This window comes from Ambystoma mexicanum, chromosome 7p, assembly GCF_040938575.1.
Source record: "Ambystoma mexicanum isolate Mex_15411 chromosome 7p, UKY_AmexF1_1, whole genome shotgun sequence".
NCBI classification, from domain to species: domain Eukaryota; kingdom Metazoa; phylum Chordata; class Amphibia; order Caudata; family Ambystomatidae; genus Ambystoma; species Ambystoma mexicanum.
This window is the reverse complement of record NC_090939.1, coordinates 831,674,536-831,693,503: the sequence shown is the minus strand read 5'-3', so window position 1 is coordinate 831,693,503 and position 18,968 is coordinate 831,674,536. Positions and strand designations below refer to the sequence as shown.

The following is an 18,968-nucleotide window of genomic DNA, read 5'->3' as shown; positions in this document are numbered from 1 at the left end:
AGACATACATATCTGTGTCATTTAACATAACCATAATTTACAATTAAAAAGTAAGATTTAAAATTTTAAAAAATGAAGACAAGTTTATACAGAGTTCGAATTGAAACATCTCTCCACTATGACCCCCATGATTGCTTATCACCCCCTCCCTTAATGTGCACTTGGTGAAACTGCAGAATCGCCGTCTGGCCTACTTGCTGTATCTCAACTGTTAAATGCATCATATTCACTTGTTCTGCCTGTGCAGACTGTTATCGTCTCTGAATTTCTAGGGCTCTGAGTGACTGTTGTTTTTCCCCATGTTCCCACCCTCCTTGACTCAACAATTGCCTGTGTATAGGCGCTTTATAAATAAGCAGTACCATAATGGTTATATTAAGTAGAACACTTCAAAAAGCAAAAACATTGTTTTTCAGTGGTATTGATTCATATTTTAGCTTTGGTCAATATGACAAAAAATCTTTGGGAATTGGTGTAGTTAGTTTAAACTGGCTTTTCCCCACCAAGCTGTGCTACAAGATTATTTTTTTTGGGGGGGGCGGGGAGGAGAAGAAGCTCCAAACATTCAACACTAGAAAGGCAGAAAGAGAGGGTTAAGAGTCCCAAGTGCATGCAATACCAAGACAAGGGAAATGGGATAATGGAGATGTGGAAATAGTGGCTAATCGTAAAGAGACGGGACTGAAAGGACGAGGATGGAGGGAGACAAAGGGCCTCATTACACGGATGGCGGTAAGGATTTACCGGGACCGGTAAAATACTGGTACCGGTAAATCCTTACCGCCTTACTACAACGTCCCTTTGCGGGTTGGGGGATTTAACGCCTGCTTTTTGCAGGCGTTAAAAACCAACCCACAAAGGGAACCAGGGAGCTAATTACGGTACCGCAAATTGCGGTACCGTAATTAGCGCCTTCCCCATTCCCATTGAGCCCTATGGGGCAAAAATGGGAATTGGGAAGGGCAATGGTGGAAGGGGGAATTACCGCCCCGCCAACCTTGGAATGGGGCGGTAATTCCCCTTTCCGCCAAGGCGGTGCCGGTATTTTACCGGCATGAACCATGGCGCTAATAGCGCCATGGTTCTCCGCCGTCCGTGTAATGAGGCCCAAAGACTTCTTTTTTTTAAACTCAACATATTAAGTGATGATTAAATGTCATCAACTTCTTACATCTGTTTTTTCAGCCATGATTATTGTGTATTAACGCTTGTACTAACTCTTATTGGCCCTCATGTGTATTGTTATTGACTACACTCAACACCAATCCAGGAGAATCGTCTGTGAACACAACCAATGCAAGTAACGGTCAAAATAAACTTCAAATCCAGAAAACAGTTTATTTACTCTAGATTTCCCCACTTCATAAATGTAATCGAAAATTCTGGACCACTGCAAGAAAGTATGTATTATTTTGTTCAGATGTTCATTACAGTTAAAATGGCGACCAGTGCGAAAAAGTGCGCTTGTCCAACCCAGAAATGTGGAAGCTGGATTTTTCCCCTAGACAAACTGAAAAGGCATAATAAGGGAAGGCGTTAACTAAGCCCAGAGACCTCTCTGGAGATTTCGTTTAGACAGTGCATTAAGGCCCATCACTGTCAGTGCCGAGCGATAGTGGCGCTTGCCTTTCTCTTTCCCTGAGATGGGATTTTCCACTGTCACCCCCGGACAATGCATCTTTCTCGTGGCATTGTCTGCTAGTCCCTCTGAGACGCTCTGTGCTTGTTTTTCTGCCGTTTGTTGGTGACACTCTACATCAGTTTCTCAGAAGGTAACTTTTCATGGGCTGTCACTGGATGAAAACAGATAGAACGCTTCCCTTCGGGGCGTCGGGAGATTTATCTGTCCAATTGTCTCACGTGGGACAGGAGAAGTCAAGCGGCATGTCTCTGCGTAGCATGAAATATGAGGCAATATCTAGCCTGCATCCTCAGACACTGTGCTATCATAGAGTATTATTTAGGACAGTCAATGGGCCTCATTAGGACTCCGGCGCTAAACCATGGTGCTATTAGCACCATGGTCCATGCCGGAGTCCGCCATGGCGGAATGGGGAATTACCACCCCATTCCGAGGTTGGCTGGGCGGTAATTCCCCATGCCGCCATGGCCCTTCCCCATTCCCATTTTTGCTCCATAGGGCTCAATGGGAATGGGGAAGGCGGCAATTACGGTACCGCAATTTGCGGTACCGTAATTGCCATCAAGGTCCCTTTGCGGGTCCCTACTTTAACGGCTGGTCTAGGCCATCCGTTAAGGTCGGGTCCCGCAAAGGGAGCTCGTAATTAGGCGCTGAGTGTTTAACAGCGCCGCAGCCTTTTACGGCGCCGTTAAACACTTAGCGCCTGGGTCGTAATGAGGCCCAGTGGCTTTATAATGGGGGCGGCCATTTTGTTTATTTGGACACTCAGCAGGCCATGTTGGGTGAGCTGCTTATTTTCATGGTACACTTTCAGTACATTCTGCATAAATGAAAGACATCGGTGCGTCCTGTAACCGAGCAACGTCTAACGGCAAGGCTGAACCTGTAGTGTGGTAAATCAGGGAAGATCGTACTTACGGATGTGTAGAGGTAGCCTTCCCCATTCATGGCTATGTACAACCCTGTCTTCACACCTTGGATGGCAACAACTCGGAGACCCACTGGTATAAGGTTGAATAACGCTGCAAAAAGAAATCAATGCGCACAATCATCAGATGGTTTATAGAATAACAAAAATAACACAGCAACACACTTCACAGGGACTACCAAAACTCATTTCTGAGACAATCGCTAATTCTACCTCAGAGCCAGAAACCAGTGTCTGAATGATGCAAAATCTAGCTTACTTTTATATTTCTGAGTTAGCAAACCTTTTATAAATTATTTATCTTGCTCAAGCATGAGGAAGGAACTAGATATGAAAGATAAGAGAAGCATTTTCTTTCTGTATGAGCAAACCAAACCATTTTTGTAATGGAAAATTATAAAATTATATTTTTATACCAAGCTGTTTAAGTTTAAGTTTACAAAGCCACCTTTAATTGCTTACGCTTCCTCGTCAGGGTCCTTCAACTGTTCTAAGGGCATTTGTATTGTCCGTACAGTTTTCTTTTGCAGTATTTTCTATTTGTGTATTTTTTAACAATCTGATTTTACTGAAATATTTTGAATCACAAAACATCACATTGAATACAATTTCAAAATCAAAAACAGCAAAGACATACCAAAAAAAAGAGACAATACAGAACCCTCAAAACCAAACCTCTGTGGCCTCCAGTACAATAACATTGAGGTCAAGAAAAACAGACCTAACATTTGTCTAAGACCTAACCCGGCCCCCCAATGTCTGGAGACCGTTCATTTCAATAACATAGGGTACAACATTATAAGAGACAAAAGTGACCCGTCCAGGATGGGGCACATACACCAGAAGTCAACCTTTGAGGTGAGGATGAAACACTTATGCCTGATGAGGATGTGAGAACTTTGCACCTTGAAGAGTGCTTCTACTGCAAGAAGGGGCATAGATTTAGCTCTGCTCATTCCGCCTTTCATACTGTAATTCGGGGGCTACCTAACTTTGGATTTCCTGCTGGGTATTGGGGGGCGGGGGGTTCCCCATGACACCCCCCATGTTTTCCAGTGAATTCTGACCAATCCTCCACAAAGGTGCACAAATCATCATGCACCAAGTTGGTCAATTTTTCCATCAAATAAACCTCCCATAACTTCTGATACCAGTCCGACTGATCAGGGACGCAGGCCTGTCTCCACTTTTCTCCCCACATGTAGAAGAGCTACCCACATACTCAGGTATCTATACGAATCGTAATCTATAGGCGGGTTCCCCAAAAGAAGTGTAAAAGGTTCAAGCTGCAGGGGAACCCCTGTAACATCCTTAATCCAGCTCCACAGTGGGCAGGTCCACCACAATGCACACAAGTTGCATCTAGAAGTGCGCCCATTAGTTTCTCTGTGAAAGTTGCATCTAGAAGTGTGCCCAATAGCCTCTCTGTGAAAGTTGCATCTAGAAGTGTGCCCATTAGTTTCTCTGTGAAAGTTGCATCTAGAAGTTTGCCCAATAGCCTCTCTGTGAAAGTTGCATCTAGAAGTGTGCCCATTAGTTTCTCTGTGAAAGTTGCATCTAGAAGTGTGCCCAATAGCCTCTCTGTGAAAGTTGCGTTAGAAGTGTGCCCAATAGCCTCTCTGTGAAAGTTGCGTTAGAAGTGTGCCCATCAGCTTCTCTGTGAACTTAGAAGTGTGCCCAATAGCCTCTCTGTGAAAGTTGCATCTAGAAGTGTGCCCATTAGTTTCTCTGTGAAAGTTGCATCTAGAAGTGTGCCCAATAGCCTCTCTGTGAAAGTTGCGTTAGAAGTGTGCCCAATAGCCTCTCTGTGAAAGTTGCGTTAGAAGTGTGCCCATCAGCTTCTCTGTGAACTAAGAAGTGTGCCCAATAGCCTCTCTGTGAAAGTTGCATCTAGAAGTGTGCCCAATAGCCTCTCTGTGAAAGTTGTGTTAGAAGTGTGCCCATTAGCCTCTCTGTGAAAGTTGCATCTAGAAGTGTGCCCAATAGCCTCTCTGTGAAAATTGCATCTAGAAGTGTGCCCATTAGCCTCTCTGTGAAAGTTGCATCTAGAAGTGTGCCCAATAGCCTCTCTGTGAAAGTTGCGTTAGAAGTGTGCCCATTAGCCTCTCTGTGAAAGTTACATTAGAAGTGTGCCCAATAGCCTCTCTGTGAAAGTTGCATTAGAAGTGTGCCCATTAGCCTCTCTGTGAAAGTTGCATTAGAAGTGTGCCTAAAAGCCTCTCTGTGAAAGTTGCATTACAAGTGTGCCCAATAGCCTCTCTGTGAAAGTTGCATCTAGAAGTGTGCCCAATAGCCTCTCTGTGAAAGTTGCGTTAGAAGTGTGCCCAATAGCCTCTCTGTGAAAGTTGCATTAGAAGTGTGCCCATTAGTTTCTCTATGAACTTAAAAGTGTGCCCAATAGCCTCTCTGTGAAAGTTGCATTAGAAGTGTGCCCAATATTCTCTCTATGAACGTTGCATCTAGAAGTGTGCCCATTAGTTTCTTCTGTGAACTTAGAAGTGTGCCCAATAGCCTCTCTGTGAAAGTTGCATTAGAAGTGTGCCCATTAGTTTCTCTATGAACTTAGCAGTGTGCCCAATAGCCTCTCTGTGAAAGTTGCATTAGAAGTGTGCCCATTGCCTCTCTGTGAAAGTTGCATCTAGAAGTTTGCCCAATAGCCTCTCTGTGAAAGTTGCATCTAGAAGTGTGCCCAATAGCCTCTTTGCTCGAAAGCCCCTGTCCGAATACTGAATTTAACTGCGTGCTCAATTGACTCTATGTGAAAGTTGAATTTAGAAGTGTGCTCAATAGATTCCCCATGAAAGTTGAATTTAGAAATGTGCTGAACAGCTTCTTTGTGAAAGTTGAATGTAGAAGTGTGTCCAATAGACTCTCTGCAAAACCGAATTTAGAAGTATATTGTTACCAATATCCTGATAGTATAATACCATCCCAGGCCGAACCGACTAATCTCCCTAACAACCTCTCTGTGCAAAGTTGAATTCAGACTTGTGCCTAACACCCTCCCTGTATAAACCTGAACTGAATGAAGTGCACCTATTGGCATGCCTAATTGAACTGACTAGTGTCCAGAATAGTCTCTCTGCACTTAGTCCAACTTAGAAGTGTGAGTTATTAGTATAACTAACAGTATAGCTGTGTAATTGAAGAATCTAAAACCGCGCCTAACAATCTAAAATCCCCTCTATACAACATTGAACCTAGAGGTAGACCTAATACCATCTCTCTGTACAGGTGAGCTTAGAAGAGTACCTAATAGTCCCTAATAGCCTAATATCATCTCTGTCTACAATTGAATCTAGAAGTGCACCACATAGTGTAGTATCGTTTCTGTGCAATTGAACTTGGAAGTGTGCCTAAAAGTGTGCCTAAAACGTGAGCCCCCACTGATCCTAGAACTACAACTAGAAAGCCCTTGCAAAACCCACCTAAAAGCTCATACCAAGCATGAGTGCACCCACTACACCAGAGTCTGTCGGAAATGACCGCCGTCGACCGCCCCCACTCTCCGATCCACCTTCCCTCCCGTCCCCCCCTTCCCAAACCACCCCTCCCTCCTTCCCACTCCCTGCCATTCCCCTCACCAAACACCAAGCCAGAGGGGCACGATGGCGAGCCAATCACCCTAAGACCACTCCTCACCTGAACCCTACCACCGACCAGCCAATGTTAACCATGCCCGCTCCCCTCACTATCACACCTGGCACACCACACCCTGCAATCACCCACCCCCTCCCTTGCCCTAAAACCCCTGCCACCTTCCCCCGCCGACCACATCCCCTCCCTAAAAACTGCACGCCTAGCCCTAGCAAGAATCGAGGCGGCATCCCTCTCCCCCTCTCAACCCCATACCCTCTCTCACACTCCAATCGCAACAAAGAAACTAAAGAGGAAACACACCTGGTCCCCCTCAATCTCTCAGCACTCTTCGCCTCCCCTATCTCGACCCACCACCTCATTCCCGCAATCACCTCCCTCCCCCGTGGCTTCACCCTTCCTGAAGCCCCTCTCCCTCGATTTCTCATCAACTACAGCTGAAATTCCTAACCGCCCATAACCCACCTTCAAATCCCCCGAACCAAACCCGATCATCTTTTCACATGCAGCCACCCAACCCCGCCCAAAGCTTGCCAATTTTTCTGTCTGCCCACTACTCCCATCTAACATCACCCAACCTACCCCTCTCCCCCCATTCTCTCCGCCACCTCCCGCTCCAACACCGAGACTAACATTGCCTGCCGACGTGAACTGCATCTTATTTAATGCCCGATCCATAGCAAAAAACAGACATTGCATCTTTGACCTCCTCGTCTCCGTCAAACCAGACCTAGTTTTCATCACTGAAACTTGGTTCTCTGGCGACTTCGCCCCAATCGCCAATGAAGCCTTTCCCCCAGACTACTCCCTCACCCCACTGAACCGTCGCTCCAGAGGAGGGGGAGTAGCTTTCGTCTTCAAGTCTCTCTTCCATGCCTCCATCATCGACAACCAACCCTCCATTCCTTCCTGTGAATCTCTCCTCGTTAAACTATCCCTCTCCCCGTCGCTCTCACACAGCTTCCTAATAATCTACAGGCCCCCTGGCTACGATAGACAATTCGCAAACAACCTCTGTGACTCTATTGCCACCCTTCAACTAAACCATCCCAACCTCACCCTTCTTGGACACTTCAACATATGGCTCGACATCCCCACCAACCCTATGACACACCCCCTGGTTGACGGTTTAGACGCAATTAATCTCCAACTCCATATAAATGGCCCGACTCACTTTAAAGGACATACTCTTGATGCCATTTTTAGCTACAACCCCCTGATTCACCTAAAGCCCCCATTCCTATCATCTGGTCCGGTCACTTCATTCTCTCGTTCACCATTCGCTCACCCCGACCCCCTTCCCGTACTTGAATCAGAGCCTCTGAGTCTACACAAATGCTGGAAAAAACTAATAATCGCCCCGACCTAGCCGAGGCACTCCTCCAGTCTCCCCCACCTACCTACCATCTCAACAAAAAACTAACCCCTGACGCCTTTGATTCATGGCTCAACACATCTCTGATGCGGCTCACACCACCGTGCAAACCATCAACCCGCTGTGGCGCCTTCCCAAGATGGTTCACTCCTGAGTCGAAGATCACTAAACAATTATATAAATATCTGGAACGCAAATGGCAGAAGGACAAAACTCAGGAGAGCAGGCCCACCTTGGCCCGTCACCTGGATCAGTACAAGGCCGAAATCCGGGAAGCACAAAAAGCCCATTACAACTCCCGAATCCTAAACTGCAAAAACCCAAGCAAAGAACTCCACAAAATCATCTCCGAATTCGCCAATCCGGCCTGCACCACGACCGTCGCGACCCCGTCACAATCACTGTGCGACGAACTCTCCCTCCACTTTTACACCATGGCTATTGAAAGGACAAAAACTCTAACCACCAAACTGGCTCTCCTACATCCACCAGGCAATTCTCCGTTCGTACCGGCCAGCCCACCAGCTGCGACTTCTACACAACCAACGTTTGAATCCTTTAGTCCAATATCACCACAGCAATTTCTCAAACTTCTATCTGCCCGCAAACCATCTCGATCACCGCTGGACCCTTGCCCAGCCACAATCCTCAAAGAAATTTTCGCTTCCACGTGCGCAGGAGATCATGCAAAATCCATCATAAATGCCTCCCTTTCCTCCGGTATTTTTCCCGACGCATTCAAAACAGTTCACGTCAAACTTCTAATTAAAAAACCTTCGCTCGACCCTCTTGAGCCCAAAAACTACCGCCCCATCTCAAACACCAGATTCCTTGCCAAGCTAATTGACCCAACAGCCTACTCTCAACTAAATGCCTTTGTCCATTCAGTGAAATATACATCTCAGGGGCGGGGGGTGAATCCTCCATGTTCAAGGATCTGCCCTATGCAATTCTCTTAAACTGTCTATATAGCTGAAGACGGGTCTTGGCATGAACTGTACATCTCTAAAAACCCAACGTTTCCTTCAAGATTACCAATTAATAATAGCCTAAAAAACTGTTAGCATGCTACCCACTTGATCAACTTTGAACCTCCAATCTGTGAACTCTTCCCCCATTTGGTACCAGGAGTTGGTCTGTCAGCAGCAGCAGGATTTAGAGGTCCAAGAGTGCTCCTCCAAATGACACCTGACCCCCCAGCAAGCACAACCCTTAATTGGGTTACAAAAATCGTTTCTGAGCAAGCCTGGATGATCAGGCTGTTCTCTGTAGAAGGCATCTGGTTTGCAGAGATTTAAGCATAGCACATTAGATGAATTTAAAAGTATAAATAAATAGGGTCTTAAATAGGTAGAGTATGGTGCGGAGGTCACCAAACTATAGTTAAATTGAGTAATGTGCTAATAACTTTGGACTCGTATGATGAATGTAGCTAAAATGCTGGAAACAAATTGTACTCACACCGCCCAAAAGACTTTTGGGAATGATCCGTTAAAAAATAAGGGGCTAGTCCCGATTCATTTTCCCATAGAGAAAAAGTCAAATTTGTGCTCAAGTGCACAGCCAAAACCACTCGACGGAATTAGGCTAGGTCGGAAACAACGTGGGCACTAAGCATTGGTTCGATTTCCAGAAGAGCTGTGGCGTTATTGTATTCAGTAGTTTTTAAAATATTTGAAGAAGGGAGTGCCCCCTTCTCCCAAAATGATAGCTATATCTCCCGTGGTGCATTGCAGCAGAGACGCTAATGGGATTTTCAGAAGTTAATAAACAACAATTTTCCCCCAAAATTCTATTGCTAAAAACTTTGGACTTAATGGATGGATTGAGATGACATTTTCAAAATGGAATGTTTTCCAAGGGCCCCCACATATTGGGAACAATATGTTATCAAATGAAAAAGTTTTAAAGAAAACAAAACACCAGTTTCAGTTTTCCGCCCATTCATTTTCCCATAGAGAAAAAGTGCAGTTTTAGAACAGCCGTAGCGCGAAAACCACTGGGCGGATTTGGGCCAAATAAGCAGCAGCAAATCTGTTGACTGGTTTGGGGTAAATTTATCCAGTAGTTTTTAAAATATTTAACAGAGAAGGCGGTGCCCTGCTCCTCAAAACATTTATATTGGCCTTGGTGCTTTTTACAGCAGAGAGGCTGAAGGAAGCAAATAGCTTTTACTCTTCTGGATGGGTTTGGATGACATTTTCCAAACAAACAGTTTATCAAGAGCTCAACTAAACTGGACATTATGGGAAAGATTCATTAGAAAATTAAAATGTAATTAAGAAAACATAGAAAGGCTGTTTTCATCCTACTTGCATTAGTTTTCCCATAGAGAAAGAGTGCAGTTTTCTAACAGCCGTAGGTGAACACCGCTTGTCAGATGTTGACCAAATTAGAAACAATTTGGGAATAAAAGGTTGACTTAATGTCCTTGATTGGTTTGGGGTAAATTCATCCAGTAGTTTTTAAAATATTCGACAGAGAACGGGGCTGTGGCCACCGACTGGGTCCAACTGAAACATATTGGGGGAACATGTACAGTGGAAACGGCCGAAGGCCATGGCTAGTGGCCCGGTAGTGTTTTAAAATATAGAGTGGGCACAGCCAAAGGCTGTGCGGACGGCCACCAGGTGGGTGTAATTGCAACATATTGGGGGAACATATACAGTGGACATGCTACACTAAAAATACAATGGTATAAGAAAACCCTTGAAATTCACTGCAAAACTTTAGTTAAAGTGCAGTTATATTCACCAGATTTAACGCAACAATGTGGGAAGTTGTGACCAGTTTAAGTTTGCGCAAATATTGGTTCTCAGGGTATCTGTCGAATGTTATAAGGCTAGGCTTTGTTTCTCGAAACAGACAGACTCAATGTGGAACATATTTAGTTCTCGCAAATTCTTATTTGAAGCGGCTGATGTGCCTTTTCAGCATTCAAAAGAGTAAAAAGAAATTCCTAGGTCGCACCCCAGTCTTCCATTTTGTAATCTTTTCTGCAGCTTCATGAAAACCTGTCAAATATATGTAGTTATTCACCACCATTGCAGAAAGGTGTTGGTTTAAGGCTTCCCTATCTGTTCTCACAATGCCCTAATGATCAGATATTCAGGTGACACTGGGATCATATCTTAATAATCAAATAACTTATGGAACATATATCAGTGAGCTCTCCTGGGACAGTGAGCTATATTTGATGGTGCATTTGTGGTGTGAATGAGCTTCACCTGGTGGATCTGAATGGGGCATACTGGAGATATAATTAAGCAGATCCTTTGATATCAAAAACATGCTATGTGATTATCTGGATAATTATCATGAGGAGCCCTAGATGCCTAATGAAAGGGACTATACCAATCCATTATGCAGCGTTAATGCCCACTCCGAAGGCTGAAATGCAATACATGACCTAATATGATTGGGTTCCTTATTAAATGGACTTTGCTAAGCAGCAAGAAACGGATTCGGGAGCGGAGGTAAGTATACACAGATTAGACTTTATTGACACAAATATTAGGGCCCATTTTTCCGGTTTTAGTTGCATGCACTTGGTCGTAAACCTCCCCTGTCTTCATTTCTCTCAAAAAAGGTCAACTATGTCAAAATGACGGGCACCAATCAGGGCAAAATGCTACTGGGATTGTTGATCATTTTTGAGACATGAATCTCTTTCATAGGAATTTCTTTCAGCTTATGACAGAATTCCAAACTTTTGGCAGGAAGTATCAATGATTAAGTCAAACTGTGCTGACGTTGCCAATAATCTGGTTCTGACTCCAATCATTGCTAAAGGCGTGTATGTTTGTCCTGAATTCCCATAAGGAATCACTGCAGCCCCCCCCCTCCCACTCTAGAAGTTAAGTTTGGGAGGAGTATGATTGATCACACCGATTCTTTATTCTCTTTTTAATACTAGCACCCTGGGCGGTGCGTAAGCCAATCAGTAGTGTCAGCGTGCGTTCCAAGCCACCTGATGGCTGGTTCCCCCTCCCGCCATCTACCCCCCACCAACCATGCTTTTTTATTTTTACCCTCTCCTTACCCCCCATCCCACTTACACGATAGCAGTGGCAGGGACCCGTCGCCCCAGCTCCTCTCAGCTCCTGTCCCAGTGTGGCCACCATTGAAATGGAAGAGGAGCTCCAAATGGAGCCCCGTCTTCAAATTCCATGGCAGCCATGTTGGTGTAGTATTTTCTCTCTATGAACGGGACACTATTCTTAGAGAATCACAGCTCCACTCTACTGATGAGGTCCAACAAGACCGAAACACGTGTCTGGGGTTGCTGTTGGTACTCTTGTTCAGAGGAGAATTGCCTAGCATTTCGGTGCTGGACTGCTCCAGGGCAGGACAAAGACTGATATGTTTTGGATATTTCTCCTCTGTGAAAGATAGTGAGCAAAAAGACTCTGGGTAAGGCTCTCGTAACCAGGACTAATGTCTGGCAGAGAGACTCCCAGGACCCCCCCTTGTTATTTGCATATTTTAAGTAATTTTAGGTCTCACCCTAAATTACTAGGGGAATCCAGACGTGGACCCCTTGCTCACTATTCTTAGAGAGGCACAGCTCCACCCTACTGATGAGGTCCAACCAGACTGAAACACGTGTCTGGGGTTGCTGTTGGTACTCTTGTTTAGAGGAGAATTGCCTAGCATTTCGGTGCTGGACTGCTCCAGGGCAGGACAAAGACTGATATGTTTTGGATATTTCTCCTCTGTGAAAGATAGTGAGCAAAATACTCTGGGTAAGGCTCTTGTAACTAGGACTAATGTCTGGCAGAGAGACTCCCAGGACTCCCTTTGTTATTTGATTAAAAAAGGAGTCAAATGCCTGGTGAGACTAATTGTGAGTGATTGAATTAGTGAGCGAGTGAGTGATGGAAAACATGAGCGAGCAAGTGATTGAGTGTATGAGTGAATGAGCAAGTAAGTGATTAAGCAAAGGATGGGGTGAGTGAGTGAGTGAGTGAGTGAGCAATTAAGTGAGTGATTGAGAAAGTTTGTGTGTGTCAGGTGACTGAGTGGGTGAGCATGCATGCGAGTGAGCAAGTGAGTGAATGATTGTGAGCTAGTGAGCCAGCAAGAGTGAGTGAACGAATGAGTGATTGGGTGAGTGAGTGACCGAGTGATCAAGAGAAGGGGAGGGTGGGGAGGGTGGGAAGAAAGCCCACTTGCACAGTGTATTCCTCTAAGTCCTCCAAGCTTGAAGATTGTCCCATAAAAAAATGAATTAAGGACCCAATGATGAAGAATCAGTTGGTAATCAGTACCCATTTTAAATTGTGTATGGTTTATATAAACCTTTACAAAAATACATTACTTTCTTTAAAAGATTTCAAACATATCATCAAAAAACAATTGAACACAAAGAATTACATAGTAAGGCAATACATGTGCTGACATGCATTGATCTATTTGCCCTCTAGGCTTAAGCTAAACAACTGAACCTAGCATTAGTCTATTTTACAAATATTTTTCCAAAAGGATAACACTCTTAACTTTAGAGACATAGGCCCTCATTACAACTGAGGTGCTAAGTGCACCAACTTTACCACCATGGTGTAAACTACGTTTACACCATGGTGGATGGCGGATTTACCGCCCCATTACAAGGTGAGTGGGGTGGTAAATCCCCATTTCCCATTTTCCCTTCCCCATTCCCATTTTTGCCCCATAGGGCATAATGGGAGTGGGGAAGGTGCTAATTACGCCGCCGTAAATTACGGCGGCGTAATTAGCACCAAGGTGCCTTAGCACCATGGAACTTAATGCCTGCAAAAAGCAGGCGTTAAGGTGGGAATCAGGCGTTAAGGGTTAACGGTGGCGTTAACCCTTAACGCCTGAGTTGTAATGAGGGCCATAGAGTCCCCAAGCAGATTAGTTAACCAAAATAGATATCGGGGGATCCGTTCCATGCTAACGAAACCTCAATAATATTAAACACTAATCCTATGCAAAGCAGGGCACAATAGCACTAAATGTAATAAGGATTCTACCTCCGAGACCATGTTACAGTGCCTACAGCAGCCCTTTTTACATCAAGTGGATTGCGAATCAACATTATTTGGTTTGTTTTCATTACGTTAAATCGAAATCTCATAATATTATTTCTTATGCTTTTGCTTGGTCAGCTAGCTCTCCATTGATTCAGGTACTTTTTGTGGAGAAACCACTTGGCTATAGAGGTAAAGGCCCAAAGTCTCTTGCCTATTTTCTCCCCAAACCATGCTGATAATAATTTGCTGCACCTTTAATGGATTTGCCATAAGAGTATTTAAAGAAACTCCCAGTTTCAGAAAAAACAGCTCACAGTTTTCACAGAGTTCTTTCATAAATCCTATCGTATCATTAACCCCAAGCAGGTTATAAAGATTCCCCTTTGGGCTTGTTTCACATTTCCTTAACAAAGACCATTCTTTTCATAATACTACACTCGAGATTGATTGAAGACCCAGCTCATATCTGATAATTGGCAAAGAAACACATTTAGGCAAATTATATAAAACCAATCTCCAAATCGTACTCTCAGCTAACTTAAACTCTGCCAAAAACCACCTAGGAAAAAACTCTAGACCATAGCACAGTCAGGGCAACACTTTCAGTCTATAATATTCACGACATGGAATGATGGAGAATATTTTCTATCAATTTGTTGCATTTGTCTAGACAGACCAACTGTTTTCGCTTTTAAATAATTACAAAAACATTTTTGGGTGTGATTTGCTATAATCGGATATCCCAAATACTGCATATTATCTTTGATTGCAAGCCCATTATTATCCCAGTGCCAGCGGAATCTCTGAGATTTTGGGTTCCGCCCTTTAGAGATCTTCATTATAACAGTTTTTGCAGGATTCATTTTAAGATCGAGAAAGCGCATATGCTCCCAAAAAGCATTCATTAGCCTCTGCAAACCTATGAGTGGGGAATCAACTAGAATAAAATCATCTGCATCCGCTGCCCAATTGATTTTCAAAGACCCAATTTTAGGCAAAACTAGAGACCGGTGATCCAGCGCCTTTCCTGCATCAGCCACATAAAGATTATATAATGTTGGGCCCAAGATGCAACCATGGCGTATTTCATCATATGTCAGAAAAGCATTCGACAACAGGCCTTGGGAATTCAATCTTATTTTCATTTGGGAATCCCTGTGCAGATAAATCAATATACTCAGTAGGCCCTTCGGAATGCCATAACACTCAAGCTTCCTCCACAAAATATGCCTATCAAATGCCATGGAAAGATCCATTGACGCAATAAACACTGAAGTGGTAGACGAGTGCCATGCAAGACCTTGTAGAGAACTAAGCAATAGGCCCCCGTAATCCATACCCATGTTTCTACGGAAAAATATTTGACAATAGTCCAAAATCTGATTATCAAGACACCATGGGGGTCATTCCAAGTTGGGCGGTAAGGGTTTACGGGCACCGGTAATGATGCTGGGGCCGGTAAACCCTTACCACCCTATTCCGAGGTCCCATAACGGGTCCCAGCAGGAACGGGTGGTCTGACCACCCGTTCTCTGCAGTTCCCGTTAAGGGACCTTAGAGCTAATAACGCTACCGCAATTTGCTGCACCTTCCCCATTCCCATTTACTTCTAGGGGGGCTCAAATGGGAATGAGGAATGGTTTACTGAATGGGGACTTACCGGGTCCTCCAGGGTCGGAATGACCCGGTAAGTTCCAATTCAGCCAGACCGTACCTGGAATTGGAGGCAGCCATGGTGCTGGTAGCGCATAGCTACCTCCAAACTCGCAATGACCCCCCATGACTCTATGTGGTCAAGCACGATTGCAGCGGAAATTTTAGAGTCCACATCCATAATAGAGATAGGTCTATAATTCATGGTCAATAATCTCGAGCCCTTCTTAAATATAGGTATCATATGAGATAACCTCCAAGAATCTGGAATCTTTTGCAATTGAATAATATTATTAAATTGGATATTTACCATTTGTGACCAAAGTCTCATATTTTGCTTCAGAAGAATATTTGTTATATTATTCAGACCTCCCACTCTGGATGAATTGGACTTCCTTATTGTTATCCTTATACTGTGCATTCAAATCCCCTGCCAGCAAGATTTCACCACCAGGATAATTAGAGAGCCACTCTTCAAGCTTAAGGTTTCCAAGGCTGTGACCAAAGTATTCTCAGAGGTCCCGTACACATTTATTAAGAGTATGTAAACTATATCACTCTCATTCACGACTTCCAAGGCAATTACTAAAATAATATCTAAGCTCTGCCATTCATCTCTTTTGAAGATGTTTTGCCCTTGTTTTACACTGCCAAGCCACCCTTCAGCCGTCCCTTGGCCCTTTGATGTGCATAGATATTAATTACCTCGTATCCATCAAATACCAAATTTCCTTCAGCCCATGTCTCTTGGAGAAAAATGACATCATAAAATTTCAAATCATTACATATGTTTCCATTAGACAACAAATTAAAAGAACCTCTAGTGTTCCATGTCAGGAAACTGAGGAGTGAGCTCTCCCTAAAGTGACTGGCTCAAGGTTTTTAGTTGGGCAATAGAATCTCTTAACTACAATGCCAACCATCGCCAATTTGGAGTCTCAATTGTTAAAACTCCTCGCTCCTGACCTTCAACCTTTTCAGATTTTTCCCCTACTTAAAAATTAGCCCTCCTCATTGCCAACAAATGATCATTCATCTCCTTCTTATAAATTGAAATATCAAACCATATTTCTGTAGGTTAGCAGCCTCCTTTAATAAAATGCCCCATACCAAAGGGGAAGGGATTACCAATCTCACATAATCCTAGCAAGAGGGATCTATAAAATCAACAAGTTGGATATCAGCAGATGAGATAAGATGAAGCACGGATTTCTCATCAAAATCGGCTAATATGCCCATTCTGTGGAGAGAGTCGGGTCCACCTTCATCGAACAGATAGTTCAGAGTGAGAGTTGGTACTTCAGGGTATATTGGATCACAAAACCTTATTGACTGATCCCTCACCATACCATCACCCCTCCCACTTCTATAAACATCCCCTTTGCTAAATATCTCAGCCGAATGATGGACCAGGTTCTCCCTCACTGGTGCCCCTGACATATTTACATGGGTTTCCAATATCCTCTCTGAGGATTCTCGAGCAGATTCCACTCTAACTTCCTCTTCTTTTTGTGTGGGTTCCCCATGATTATTCTCAGCAAGTATATTCCTCACTATAGTTCTCACTTCCAATTCAGACAATGCTGGGTCTGTTGATCTTTCCTCCACCTCCTCATACGGGGGTCCCACTCCCCTTCGTCCTGCAAAACATTCCCCCTTTTCAGATTTATATCAATATCGTTTACCTTCATAGTTTCCCAAGATAAAGTGCTTTCTCCTCTGGCAATTGTCCCTGAATTCTTTGTAGGTACAGGACCAGTTATGCGGTCCACACTGCCCCGATTCCAGATATCCGCGTTACTTACTCGTTGACTAATATTATGGGCCCTGGTAGACTTGATATGGTTAAAAATACCATAGATATTTGGCATTGTATTACTTTTCCTTTTGTTTATACCACCTAGGCGCCCTACGGGCCTTAGTTTGCGTTTTATAAATTTTATAATGCTAATAGTACCATTACCATCTCCCTGATTTTGTTTCAATACATCCACCAATCTATTACCTGCTAATTCATACTCTGCTGGAACCTTCGTTAGATCAATTAATTGACCAGGTGCTGTTTGGGCTACCGGCACCCGCTTCACACCACATTCATCCACACTCCCTTTGTATTCCTACTGTCCAGCTGCCTTACCCTTATTCCTATGTCCTTCATTCTCAATTTGGGATTCCCTGCGGGAGATCTGATCCTGGAGCTCTTGGAAAGCTATATTGCACAAACATTGGCTTTAGAGGCTCTTCATTCCAAAACCAAATTACTCTCCAATTTCCTTTTTTCGGTTCTTTTTGAATTTTTTAGAGGCGACGGTTACAAAAGGTACCTGACCATCATCCTCTTTCTGAGCCACCTGTGAATCACTGGAGCACACCACACAGACCTCCTCTGCGTCCGCCAATGCCCCTTTGACCCCAGTACCACCCTTCCAGTCTGTAGCCATACCAGCGGACTTATGGAAAGCCACGGGCTGATGTGCGCTCTACAAATCTGAATAAATAAATAAATAAATAAAATAACCACGTTTTCTTTTAAATAGATTGCTTGCAAACTCAGTTCAAGTATTAAACATTCTTTCATGTTGTGCAGAGCCTCCACTATTGGATTTCAGATCGGCTTGAGGACTTGCAGAGGGATTAAGGGGCCCGTTGTTGACCCCACCCCCCCAAACCAAAAATGTTGATTTGTTTTTTCGGTCAAACATATAAAAAAAAGCTCTGCAAAAAAAAAAAAAACCTGCCGGTCTAAGAACATAGAACCCTTTATAGTGAGCTCTGGAAGTAGAGAGAGTAGGAGCACTCTGCTGTTTTTTAGAAGCACATGTATAGTAACAGCCAAGTTCACTGTAGCTCAATATACATGCAACCCTTGTAGACAGATGGATGGATTCGGATGTACTGAGTTCCACATAAAGTTAACCATATGTTGGCTAAGGGGAAAACGTTAACTAGTTATGTTATGTTGTGTTTTGTTGTGGACATCAGCACTGTAGTGGTCTTAAAGTGCAGCGCCGTGTCATGAAGAAGCAAATTGTGACCCCTCCCCAGGGCGGTAGCCAGACTGTGGTCTGATGGGCGGAAAAGGAAATGGGGGGCCAAGGAGAGCGAGAAGAGTGGGAAAAGTCAGGGGGACAAAAGCATACAGACTTCGCTCACAACCTATAGAGAAATTAAAACATAAAGGGGAATGATAGTGATTGCTGGGATATCGTTTTCATTGTTTTAAGGAGAAGAAAATGAAATAACAATGCTGGAAACTATAACGTATATCACTTCAAGTATATACCAAACAAGTTGAACTGCAACTGTGACATCAGATATGCCGTACTAGTAATCAATCTTGAAATTTAGCTTTGATGTCATGGATTTCATTTTCTCTGTAGAAATGTGATAATTGATCTCATCAGTTGGGTCAAATCCAATCCATTCATAAAATATCCTGAGAGAAAAACCGAGTGAGACAAAAACTCTCATGGGTCATGTGAGCGAGTCCCAACTTCAGGAGCATATCTTTTAGTTGCGGTCAATCCCTAGATCACTATGTTACTCAATTGTAGTAAATAATGCATGAACATTGGTTGTCAGTCTCAGTTGACAATGAATCGACTGGGGTTTCCCATTGCACACAGGGGCGTCACGGGGGGGTGGGGCACTCTGGTGCCTCCCGTTATTCAGCTGACAACGTAGACATGATGATGCTGAATGACAAGAGAGGACTCCCCTGTCAGTGTGTTCACGTTGTGCAGCATGAACATGCTGATTGATAGGAGAGGCGTCCTC

The 18,968-nt window shown here is 43.9% G+C and overlaps 1 protein-coding gene across 3 annotated transcripts in view; it reads right to left on the bottom strand.

Moving 5' to 3' along the window:
- FGF14 (fibroblast growth factor 14) overlaps nucleotides 1-18,968 on the bottom strand; it is a 1,600,952-nt gene that overhangs the window by 411,061 nt on the left and 1,170,923 nt on the right. For all 3 annotated transcript variants that reach the window (XM_069636997.1, XM_069636999.1, XM_069636998.1), the window contains exon 3: nucleotides 2,561-2,664. In XM_069636997.1, coding sequence (XP_069493098.1) covers nucleotides 2,561-2,664 — 104 coding nt within the window. The remainder of the gene's footprint in view (nucleotides 1-2,560; nucleotides 2,665-18,968) is intronic.